At 40.6% G+C, this 12,805-nt stretch overlaps 2 protein-coding genes across 2 annotated transcripts in view; one reads left to right on the top strand and one right to left on the bottom strand.

The window, feature by feature from the left end:
- Positions 1 to 587: 587 nt before the first annotated feature.
- On the top strand, positions 588 to 8,022 carry LOC311138695 (twist-related protein 2-like; the record flags this gene model as incomplete). Its single annotated transcript, XM_084173482.1, has 2 exons — positions 588 to 1,568; positions 6,617 to 8,022. The coding sequence occupies one exon, from the start codon at positions 588 to 590 to the stop codon at positions 1,191 to 1,193; it is 606 nt and encodes a 201-aa protein (XP_084029608.1). The 3' UTR covers positions 1,194 to 1,568; positions 6,617 to 8,022.
- A 3,254-nt stretch (positions 8,023 to 11,276) lies between these two features.
- The window catches only part of LOC311137858 (histone deacetylase 7-like), a 72,499-nt gene continuing 70,970 nt past the window's right edge, over positions 11,277 to 12,805 (bottom strand). Inside the window, exon 24 of the mRNA XM_084172465.1 lies at positions 11,277 to 12,805. This exon is cut by the window's right edge and continues 321 nt beyond it. The gene's annotated coding sequence lies outside the window, so the exon portion shown is untranslated.

Here is a 12,805-nt window from a genome sequence, read left to right as displayed (position 1 = left end):
TCCAGCAGGAGAAATCTGGAACCTATAAAGACGTGGACAACTTCTGTAGCTTTTAGCAAGGCCTCTCGCAATTGGCTGAGAAGGCCAAATACCCCCTTTTAAGCCATCCACCAACCTCAAGCTCACTTCCTGCTTCCAAACCACACCCAAAGAAGCCGGTTCTGGCCAATCGCAGCTGCCCGCAGGCCCAGAGTTTGCGGGAGGGTATAAAGGGATAGGAGTTAGCCCAGCGAAGCAGATGGTTTGTTGTTGTTCTGCATACAGGTTGAGGAGATGGGAAACTGGAGGTGAGGAATTCAGCACAGGGAGAAACAGAAGTTTTCTGACTGGGAGTAAAGCCTGTGGATCTTCAACAGATTGCAGGTTAGAAGCGTGAAGTGTATCGGTCTCGTTTTTCTTGGTTTCACAGGAGGAAGAAGACAAGACTTCTAGGCCTTTGTCTCTCTATCAGAACTTGCTGGGGTAACGGTTGTCCCACACGGCTGTCTGAAGAAGAGAAAAGACAGGGAAAGAGAGAGAAACAAAGTGCAAGAACCACCCTGCCTCGGAAGGGGAAGAAGGACGGTGGTCCTAAGAGGGAGGCGGTGATGCGCGAGGAGGTGTCCTGCGCCAACTCCCCCGAGGGGGGGCTGGGGGCCAGCGAGGAGGAGCTAGAGAGGGGCTCCAAGAAGAGCGGGCAAACAGGGGTCCGAAAGCGGGTGCCGTACCACAAGAAAGACAATCTGGGTCGGGCCGAGGAGAGGGCCGTTGTCAGCGGGAGCCCCAACAGCCTGGTTCCGTCGGGGCCCAAGCGGCAGAAGAAGCAGCAGAACTCCCCCATGGCGGTGGTGTGTGTGGCCCCGTCCTCGCTGGGCTCCGGTGGCCTCGGTTTAGGCTCGGGCGGCGAGCCCTTCGAGGACCTGCACACGCAGCGGGTGATCGCCAACGTGCGTGAGCGCCAGCGTACGCAGTCGCTGAACGACGCCTTCGCTTCGCTGCGTAAGATCATTCCCACGTTGCCATCGGACAAGCTGAGCAAGATTCAGATCCTGAAGCTAGCGTCGCGCTACATCGACTTCCTCTACCAGGTGCTGCAGAGCGATGAGATGGATGCCAAGCTGGCCAGCTGCAACTACCTGGCCCACGAACGGCTCAGCTACGCCTTTTCCGTCTGGAGGATGGAGGGCGCCTGGGCCATGTCGGCCAGCCACTAGTGTCCCCTATCTGTCCTCCTCTACCCGTCCTGTTCTGTCCTAACCCTACTATCTCTGTCCCCCACCTAAGCCACTATCTCTGCCCCCTCTTGTAACCCCTAACCCACTATCGCTGTACCCCCTAAACCCACCATCCCTGTCCTCCCTTAAGCCATTATCTCTGCCCCTCCCTAACCACAACCCAGTGTCACTGTTCCCTCCCCAACCATTACCCATTCTGTCCCAACGTGGCACTCACCTTTCCACTGTCCCATCTCTCCCACTATACCAGTTCACCCTTCGACCTTGCCCCTCCCCTTCCACCACAAGTGCCCCTGTATGCCTCCTGACAATGTAGCCACTAACTCCACAAGCGTCTACGGTGCACCCCTGCAGGTATGTATAAAAACATGCACACACACACACACACAAACACAAGTGTCACATATGGCCAAACAGCCAGGTCTGTGGTTTCCCAAAAACATCTTAAGTATATTGTTAAAACCTTAGCAGGAGCATCGTTAAATCTGTGAGCTATTATTCAATTATTTAAAAAAAATTCAGATGTACCATGAGGTTATACTTTTACTTAGAAGTTTTTTTATGAACATGAATGACAACAATGATGAGAGCATGTGTTATAATTCAATACACAGGTTAGAAAAGTGGACACATCTGACATATTTGTGCATCTAAGTAACGTAGATATGCCTTTTCTAATTACATTTAACCAACCAAGTGGGCCTTAGGGTGATTCACAATGCAGAATGTTTAGCAAGCTAACCTTAGTAAACATTCCCAAACAAATCAGGATTTCCGACTCCAGAATGTTTAGAAAAGCAAGTTTTTCTTACTTTTCACCTTCTCTGTAATGTTCAGATATTGATTTGCATCTTCCTCTAAGGAAAGCTGTTTTTATTTGTTTTGATTCAAGTTTAGTTACATTAAGTGGTAAGTGGGAAAGAGTAGGAAATAGTGCAGGTTGTTTTTCATTTAAGATGTCAAAATGCATTATGTCAAAAGTTATTTACGCAATAGATAAAAAGGTATAGCCTATTCGCAATCGATCAGTGGGTAAATGTATTTGATAAATATCAGACTGTCACATGTCCACTGCAGTTTTGCATGAGTGCATGCACATCTCTGTATGTTGGTAACTATTGTATAACTTTAAAAAATCTATTTTTTTTTTACATAATAAAAAGTAACAATATAGTTCAAACAGAATGACAAACAATGAAATTAAGTATTTGTATACTAGCCTAAATGACAAATTATAACAAATATTAATGTGGGATCATAATTACAATATACAATATTCAATTTGCTTTCTAATTTTTATTTCAATATATGGTGTGCAGTTTGACAATTTTGACAAGATGACAAACATTTAAAAAATATTATTTTCATTCATATCAAATTATTATTTATATACAGTAATTATAATATAATAATTTTCTCCTTTTATCATAGAATGTATTATCAATCAAATCGGCTAAACATTAAAACAATAATGCTTCAGCTACACAAATATGTTGCTACGAAATGTCCTATTTCATGAAAAAAGCATTTTAATGAAAAATGTTACTGTAATATGTAACAAATTAGCATAACACTGAATCATTTTACACTTTTTGGCTGAAATATTTAGCTATCTGTCTTGGTGTACTCTTAAGATAAGAAAAGAGAATGCCTGACAATAATTTTCTGTTTTACATAATAGTTAAACCCTATACCAGCCATAACGAATACCAGTAGCCCACTATCTGAAAATAAAATTATTGTTATAGTGACAATATAACAGTTTAATTGCGCAAAAACATTTAAGTCAATTATGGATTATAATATATATATAATGTAGTTTCACCATGGACTTCACTCTTAACAAAATTGTTGTCCTTTTTAAGTCCTTTTATCCAGAGCCTCATCTAACATACCTAAGGCAGACTAGACCAGAGGAAACAGAAACTGGGGTCCTGCACAGGTATATCAGGCAAAATAAAGACAAGGAAAAGGAAGGAAAGAGAAAAAGCAGCTCTCCCTCCCTCTCTCTCTCCCTTTCTCCCCTGCAGCCTTGCCCTTTCTCCTCAGGATCTTGTATCCAGTGTCGTGCAATCAGGCCCTGCCGGGTCCCAGACAAGCAGGAACCTTTAGATTGGAAACAGTTGTGAGGCATTAGGAAGGTGTATGTGCCAGGGAAGAGTTTGATGGTGTGTGTGTGCGTGAGCCAATGTATATATGTGTGTGTGTGTGTGCTTGTTTACGTGGAGTTTTTATGCATTTGTGTATCACTGTGTGTAGCCAATGCACTGGTATGTATGTACTTGTGTGTTTACATGTGCATGTCTGTATGTGTATGTATGGGTGTGTACATACATGTTCGTGTGTGCATGCCATTTCTTTGATATTATCGGACTTTGTTATCTGCCTTTCCTCTGTCTCTTGAAAAATCGCAAAGTAAACTTTGCGGAATTGGCGGACACTCACTCTTCTGAACGCAGATAAGAACCTACAAGATATGCGTTAATTCAAATATAAAAGATGAGTGTGGGCTAACTGAAAAGCCTATCAGATAACCAGGAAGACAGGATGAAAATGGAGAGGTAGGAAAGAATGCCAAAGAAAGGATGATGCGGTGCAGAGTGCAGAGGTAATCCGTCAGAAACCAGACTCATGTAAACCTGGACTAGCCTGTCAAGGGAGAGCAGCAGGAAAGGCAGAGCTTTAGAGCAAGAACCCTATCTTGAACCCCTAACCCTAATCCTAACCCAAACCCAGCGTTTCCCAAACATGGTCCTGGGGACCCCAAGGGGTGCACGCTTTGGTTGTTGCCCTCGCACTACACAGCTGATTCAAATAATCAAAGCTTATTATTTGAATCAGCTGTGTAGTGCTGCCCTAACTCCTAACCCTAACGTTAATTATAACCCTAACCTTAATTGTAAACCTAACCCCTAAGCCTAAAATAGCCTTTTTCCTTGTGGGGACCGGCAAAATGTCCCCACTTGTCAGAATTGTCCTTGTTTTACTATCCCTGTGAGGACTTCTGGTCCCCACAAGGATAGTAAAACCAAACCACACACACACCACACACACACACACCATGTGCAGTCTCCAGGTGTTCCCCTTACATTACTATAAAATCCTCAGCAGCCTCAAACTCCAGACTTTGAAAGTTCAACCACTGTGGTTGGAAACCCGAACCCTACATGTGGATGAGATTGTCCTTAACAAGAAGCATAGTCATTACCTACTGTTCTGCTTTCTAAGGTTATCTACTCAACTGTGGACAGTGAAATGCATTGAAATGGACAACTGAAATGGACAGTGTTAGAATATGGAAAAGCTTAAAAAGGTTGTAAAGAAGCATAGTCATTAGCTTTCTAATGTTATCCACTCAACGGTGGACAGTTAAATGAACTGAAATGGACAACTGAAATGAACAGTGTTAGTATAAGGAAGATCTAAAATGGTTGTAATTGATTCTGCTTTTAACATATCGGGGATAAAGAAGGATAAAGTGAGAAAAATATAAATTCCTTCCTAAATGAAACGTGCATGTGTGTATTTGTGTACGTTTACAGTATGCTTCTGGTGTGTGCACAAAGTGTATTTTTTTGTGTGCAACAAGTGTTCGGATAAGGTGTGTGTTTATATGAGTGGTGCATTTGTGTGGCTGTTTTATGTGGATGTGCGTGTTGTTGGTTGCATGTATGTGTATTGCATTTGTGTGTATTTAAGCGGATATGCGTGTTACTGGGTGTATGCATGTGTGTATATGCGTGTAAAAATGTGGATGTGTGTGTTGCTGGGTGCATGTGTGTGTGTGTGTGTAGCTGTGATTTAGAATAGGCTGCTGTGTTTAACCTGGCAACAACAAGCGGTGCTCCACTCTGTTTATCCTCCAATTAAAGGGCTGTCACTGTTCTTCCCTCTGCCAGAACCTCTGGCTCTGCATGTGTTTGAGTGGGTTGCAGATAATTTGGACTGATCTTGGACCAGTCCAAAGTAACATGTGCATGTGTTTTGGGGTTTAGATTTTCTCTTTGGATCTGTTCTCAAACCGGCTGTTATAGGTCCTCTGTGGCACATGTGCCTTTTAAGAGCTTCAGAGCCTTGCAAACAGGCCGGTGGTTTCAGGAGTTGTGGGCTTCTGATACTCATTTTTTATTTTTAGGGGTTTGAACTTTGAGCTGATGCAAGAGCAGGTGCTGTATGGATGGATGTGTGTGCATGCGCTGGGCTGTTCCAACAGCTGTAGTGCGTATGTAGTGTACGCAGTGCGCCCCTGAGTTATATACTTTGGGTTTGACACGTATGCAGGAGCAGAGCACTAACCAAGTGGGAGTGTGTAGAAACGATAGGCCATATAAAGATATTGGTCTAATGCAAAGGGAGGTATGATATAGCTCTTCATCTATTATCATTATCGATACAGTGTTACAGTCCACGTAAGGTAATAAGCAACAAAACAATATACATAATCCATGTGTTAAAGGTATAGTTCAGCGAAATTGCATATTTAGATAGGAAACAAATATCTAAATGATGTAATATCGCTGAACTATCCCTTTAAGTTGTTGTACACACAGGCTTAACATGAGTAGGCCTCTGTCTTAGAAATGTTGCAGATGAGGTCAATGCGTCATAGGAAGACTAAAATGCTCCTATGCAAGTATGTGTGCATGTTTGTACCTAAAACTGCGTCAGTTGCTTCTTTGGAAATCAACCGCAGAGAGAGATAAACAAATGCCAAGGAGGCTCTACAGGATAGCTATCCAGGCAGTAGAAGGGGATCTACTGTACTTTTGTTCAAAGTGACGCTACGATCACAACTTGTTATTCGCTGCTGTAGCGTACCCCCATTTGGTACACGAGAAAACAAGTAATTCCTGGCAATTAGTGCATTATGACGTAAGCACAGCCATCTGAAAGAGGACACCCACAAACAAACATGCTTACTGGACAGCTCTCTCTCTCTCTTGTCTTCCTCTCTCTTCCCTTTCTCTCTCTTCCTCTCTCTTCTCTTTCTCTCTCAGCATGAAGAGAAACATTGTAATTACAGACAATTGAGAACACTCCAGATGGAATATTTGCTTGTTAAACAAGAGAAAGAGCAGAAGTTTAGCACTGTGGGCTTTTTTTACGCTATGTGAGAAGAATTAGCTTTGTTTGACGGTTTATGTGTTTGTTTGGGACAACGACTTGCACACGCGAATACATTAACGACTTCTCTGCGGATTTTCGCTCATATATTATTTTCCTATACTGACAAAAATGTACACATCCATGTCTGTTTCTTCAGTAAACCAACTTTTTTTTTAAAAAAAATTACTTTTTGCATCAGGTTGTGTGGTTGAATTAGGCTGAAATATGAGGTATAAAACGCTAAAACCAAGATGAAAACTGTTGTTGACGCAGTCTATTTTTCTTTCTCTTTTTAGGATGGACTCATCGCCCCATCTTAAAAAGGTCTGTTCCTGTCGGTCCAGTAGTTCCCCCTGCTATACCCTTATCTCTCCTTCTTTGGAAGCCCTGCCCCACAGACATGGGCATTGGACCGGACACATGCTTCGGTTTAAGGACAGATATCCAGTCTGACAGAGAGTATTATAATGACATACAGTATGTGACACATTTCGGAAGTCAAGTGAGTAGGATACTTAAGGGTCACATGATGAACTTTCTGTACGTTAAAAACGTCCAACGCATCGACCTGAACCGGGTCTGACAGACTGTCACTGAGGCATGACGATGATCCGCCATTTTTATGCCACTTCAAAGACTCTTTAAAAGAGGAAGATTCTTTGACAACTGAGATGACTTGTGATCATGATAATTATATTGATGATCATCATAATGATGCCAAAGTGATGGATAGCTGGTGGTCCCAGCCCAATTAATGTTTACAGCAAAGATGCTTATAAGCTTTAGGCTTTTCAACCTCAAATGTATAGGTAGGAAAAGTCAAAGAAGCCTGACACACGTTTTCAGCAGTAGTGTAAACTAATCTGCTTGATTTTTCTGTTGCCTTGTACATGTATTTCTCTGTTGCATTATTTCCCTTCATAGCGAAAGGACTTAGCATGTGCATATGCTAATTGCTTATTCTTAAAGGTTACATTTTACATTATAATTACTTTATATCAGAGTAATTAAGCAATAATCTATGCAAGCTACCTGTAATACATTAGTACTGCACACAGATTTGTAGCATGCACAGATTATGGATAGATTAGACATAGACATAGTGGAGAGCTTCCACTAAGGTCTTTCTGATATATTGTTATTGGTCTGTAGGATTAAAATATGAAAACGTAATATGCAAAACAACAATGAAATAATACATTAGAAAAAGAGTAACAGATAACATTCTTTGGACACCTTTAATTAAAGTAAGGATACAATTAGAAGTTACTGTACATTGTACATTGTTGTACACTGTACAAGTAACGCTGTAGTAGTTTTAAATGCAAGTTGATGAGAGGAAAATATAGTTTCAATATTGTATGTTTAGTAATTCCTGGGAATTTCTCTTTAAGATAATACTACATACATACTGCAATACATTATCTGTAAATTGAGAATGTGTTAAGAATGGAAAACAGTGCCATGTACTTTTTTTAAACATTTGATAAATTCTGATTTTGTGCTACTGGGTATTGTTAGGTAGCGTGAATGTTATCTGATATACTGTCTCCAAAATATTTGTTCATCCTAATGCTCAGCTGTAGTTATCTTTGAAGATGTTTTGGTCTCCAGCTTTTCATTACATGAGCTCCTGTGGATAATAATAATAAAAGCTGTTTTAATAAAATACCACTGAAATAGTCTGAAAAAGCCCATTTTCAAAGACACTTTGCATCTTTCTGTCTCATAGAAACTCGTCTAATGAACACATTGACAGTGTAGTATGTATAACAAAGAGTACATGGATGGACAAGACAATGTCTTATACGTTATATCTTATAAAATAAGATACAAAATATGTGAATTGCAATACCCTTTGTATTTGGACATTGCAAGGCAGGATCCAAGATTTTTGTCAAAATGTGTGTTATGTTACCAAGTCATGCGTTTTTACAGTACCGAAATAGCTGAGTGCTTGGTGTAAGTAAAATATTGCCCAATATTTCAAACATTATTGAAAGGATACAAAATATACACTTCAGAAAAAAAACAATGTTGAGAACTTCATTTCCCTTTCATTGAGGAAAACAGTTTAAAGAAAAAAAGACAACATAATTTTTTACTGTACAGGTACAAAGAACAAACCCATCAAGACAAAAAGTGAGAAAAAATCTGTATCTAATCTCTATTTGGCTTGTTTTCTAAATTAAGATCCAGTTCAATAAAGCTTCCTTTCTATAGGTTTGTCAGTATAATTCAAGGCACATAGGAGGATGTCTGTATTTTGGTCTCAGTAGCTATCTACAACATCAATAACCAATCACTCAGAGGAAGAGCAATAATTCATATTAAGACAATTAAAGGGCTTGTTGATTCTCAAAAAATAGATTACATTTACAGGACACAAATATTCTCAGAAGAACTTATTAAACCGGAAATAAACCACAATAAAATATGAAATAGAACCCTTCTGAAAAAGATATCAACAATGTATTTGTGGTGGCCATTTTGTTCTACATAATCATAGTCAAATGTATTATTTCATTCTCAATGATCTCATTTTCACATTGTCAATGTCATTAATCCCATACATCTATTGCAGGGTCTTGTCCTGTACACTCTTAGAAAAAAAGGTGCTATCTAGAACCTAAAAGGGTTCTTCAGCTGTCCCCATAGGAGAACTCTTTGAAGAACCCTTTTTGGTTTCAGGTAGAACCCTTTTGGTTTCAGGTAGAACCTTTTTGGGTTCCATGTAGAACCATTTCCACAGGGGGTCCTACATGGAACCCAAAAGGGTTCTACCTTGAATCAAAAATAGTTATTCTATGGGGACAACCGAAGAACCCTTTTGGAACCCTTTTTCTAAGAGTGTAAGGTCTTGGTTGTATAATGTATATTATACAGCACCATGAAGTACTGAAACACTACAACATGATAGTACAAATTAATCTGTAGCACCATCAGATTTTCATTAAACACGATACATAAGCATGGCACTGCAAAGGCATTAAAAGGACAACATAGAAATATATTACATCATTATCTCATGGAAAGGGCTAACAAGAAATGCAAGCCATTTTTAATCCTTCTTTGGTGATATTTAGCTGCAAAATCTCTGTTTAGATACAATTACTATCAGGAATTCACAAGAATCTTTTAAGTTATGCTCAGAGGCCCTACCAGTTCACGACTGGCATATTGTTCCCATAAGGCTTTTAAGCTTTTGTTTCTCTCAACCTGTGTTCAATTGTTCTACATGAATAGACAACTAGCTCAACAAGCTAACTCCAACGGCTAAATGCTAACTGTCCAACAGCACTTTGGTCCAGGAACAAAAATACTTTATGTTTTTTGTAAATAGAGTGGTTTCAGATGTGAACAAGTCCTAGTTCGCATGTCTTTTATATTTGTAGAAAAGTAAGTATCAAGAAATACAGCCTATCAATATATAAAACAGAGCAGGCATGTCAATCAATCCACATGTTAAAACACTGGTCTTTGTGAAATCACAACAGAACAACAATAAAGAAAGGCATCGCCAGAGTGGAATAGACTTGTTTGCTGACGACACGACAGTGGTAGGCCTGATTACCAACAACGACGAGACAGCCTACAGGAAAGAGGTTAGAGTCCTGGCGGAGTGGTGCCAGGAAAATAACCTTTCCCTCAATGTAAAAAATACAAAGGAGCTGATCGTGGACTATAGGAGACAGAAGAGGGAGCACACCTCCATCCACATCAACGGGGCCACATTTGAGAGGGTCATAAGCTTCAAGTTCCTTGGCGTGCATATCACTGGGGACCTGAAATGGTCCCACCACACCGACACCGTGGTGAAGAAGGCGCAACCACGCCTCAATCTCAGGTGGCTGAAGAAATTCAGCACTTCTACAGATGCACCATTGAGAGCATTCTGTCGGGGTGCATTACCGCCTTGTACGGCACCTGCACCGCTCTCAACTGCATGGCTCTCCAGAGGGTGGTACAGTCAGCCCAACCCATAACCGGGGCCACACTGCCTGCCCTCCAGGACATTTACAACACTCTGTGTCAAAGTAAGGCCAAAAAGATCCTCAAGGACTTCAGCCACCGTCTGTTCACTCTGCTACCATCTAGCAGACAGAGACAGTACAGGTGCATCAGAGCCGGGACCGATAGTCTGAAAAACAGCTTCTATCACCAGGCCATTAGACTGTTGAACAGCCATCACTAGCCGGCTACCTGCCCGGTACTATGCCCTGCACCTTGAGACTAATGCCACATGCATTCGTAAAGTTTTTAGACCTCTTGACTTTTTCCACGTTTTGTTACGTTACAGCCTTATTCTAAAATGGATTAAATAAAAAAAATTCCTCATCAATCTACACACAAAAGCCCATAATGACAAAGTGAAAACAGGTTTTTAGAAATGTTTTTCAAATACTGGTGTGCCAAGCTTGTAGCGTCAGAGACTGTAATCGCTGCCAAAGGTGCTTCAACAAAGTACTGAGTAAAGGGTCTGAATACTTATGTAAATGTCATGTCAGTCTTTTAATTTTAATACATTTGCAAACATTTCTAAACACCTGTTTTTGCTTTGTCATTATGAGGTATTGTGTGTAGATTGATGAGGGTAAAAAACAATTTAATACATTTTAGAATAAGGCTGTAACGTAACAAAATATGGAAAAAGTCAAGGGGTCTGAATACTTTCCGAATGCACATCTACTCTGGATTGTTAATTGGACTCGTTCTGTCATTTCTTGACTTCTTGTTTTGATTATTTGTGTATTTGTATTGTATGTGCATGACATTCTACTGCACTGTTGGAGCTAGTCAAATCAAATAAAATTGTATTGGTCAAATACACATATTGAGCAGATGTTATTACGGGTGTAGCGAATAAGCATTTCGCTGCACCTGCTATAACACCTGCAAATCTGTGTATGCGACCAATACATTTTTATTTCATTTTGATTTGACATGCATAAAATTTTTTTTTTGTGTGGTCAAGCATAGAGTAGGACTTCTCTGTACAGTATGGCGGTGTGTGTCATTGGCTGAAACAGCTTTGGAAAGTTTGATCCGACTGTCTGTGTCTTTTCTCACCAAACAAGTGGTTTCCTGATTGAATTGTCTCACTGATCATATGATTAATTCCTAAGAACTTTTATCACTAGAATGATAAAGAATGTGAGGATGCCCACAACTTCAGATAAAAATAAGACTTTTTGGGCTTCATCTTTTACTTAAGTGCTGTCTGAAAGGGAGTGTTAACAAAGTCTTACCCCCACTTATGCATGTTTTTTGTCCTTTGGAAGGAAAACAACTATAAATCCTATCAGGGCCATGCACAGACCTTTCAGGGGGCTAAAAAAAAAATGGCACACCCCCCCACCAAAGAAAATACTAATAATTCATATCTCGAAATTCCTAACATACCAAATGCCTCTGTAGTGAAAATGTTATCATAGTAAGGCCAGTAGTACTGTTAAATCTCTGTACATGGCAGACTGGGAAACTGGTACAACCGGGCGCGTGAGCTCCGTACAGGTCAGATTAACAGGCGCAACCAACGGATGGGGTGTGGGGTGGCAAACTTGACGACGTCACGACCACTTGCAGGAAGTGGGTTCTGAACCACAATGACAAAATATGTATTAAAAAAATATATTATTTTTTTTGGGGGGGGGGAATTATACCACCACCCAAAAGGCCACTTTGGAAACTGGAAGGGAAAAGGGGCATATGCTCTGCACAGGTAGAGCCCTAGCTGTGCACATGAATCATAGGGTTCTAGCTCTTTGCTATGTGATGATTAAAAAAATATTACCATTATGTACTGACATTTGCAATACAATAGATCAAATTAACAATAATTCAATCAGCTTAAAAACACGAGTATGATAATTTACATGTTTTATCTTCAATCCCAGGAGAGCTTCAACGTGGTCTATACTGTCATTCTCTCCTTGGTTCACATTACAAAATGCACTGTGCAAAAAAAGTCAGTAAAAAATTCTCAGTCTCCTCTCTCCTTTTCTTCATTTTGTTGGCGATGTATAAATACGAATGACATCATCAGAACGAGACGCTTTTTAGGTGTTCCTTGGTGTGTGTCCAATGTCTGTTCTCCTTTATAGTGACTTCCTGTGGAGATGTGGGACAACTTCCTACTTCCCTTTGTGATTCGGCTCTGTCGGCCTGGCGATGCAGGCAGTAACCTGTGGCCAAGGCAAAAAAAAGTAGTCCTCTTCCCCAGAGAGAGTCTGTTTACAGCCAGCTGTGTAGCTGGTCTTTGTCAAGTCACTTCATGCTACAAGTCAAGTCGTAACCTCCCCAGTGGTGTTTGAAAGCAGTTTGGAGTAAGGATATATATTTCACCCTTCCAGTTTCTGCTCAGGTCTAGTGCTCCTCTCCTTCTGTGTCCTCACAATTCACAATGTTATATGGTAATGGTGGAGTAATACACCTGGAAAAGCACGGAGTGGCATGTCTAGAACACAAGTGTTCATTGTCCTCTC

Source organism: Coregonus lavaretus (genome assembly GCF_964263955.1).
Source record: "Coregonus lavaretus genome assembly, chromosome: 12".
In the NCBI taxonomy this organism is placed as follows: domain Eukaryota; kingdom Metazoa; phylum Chordata; class Actinopteri; order Salmoniformes; family Salmonidae; genus Coregonus; species Coregonus lavaretus.
Note: the sequence above shows the minus strand (reverse complement) of the source record. Positions and strands in the feature narration are given on the sequence as shown.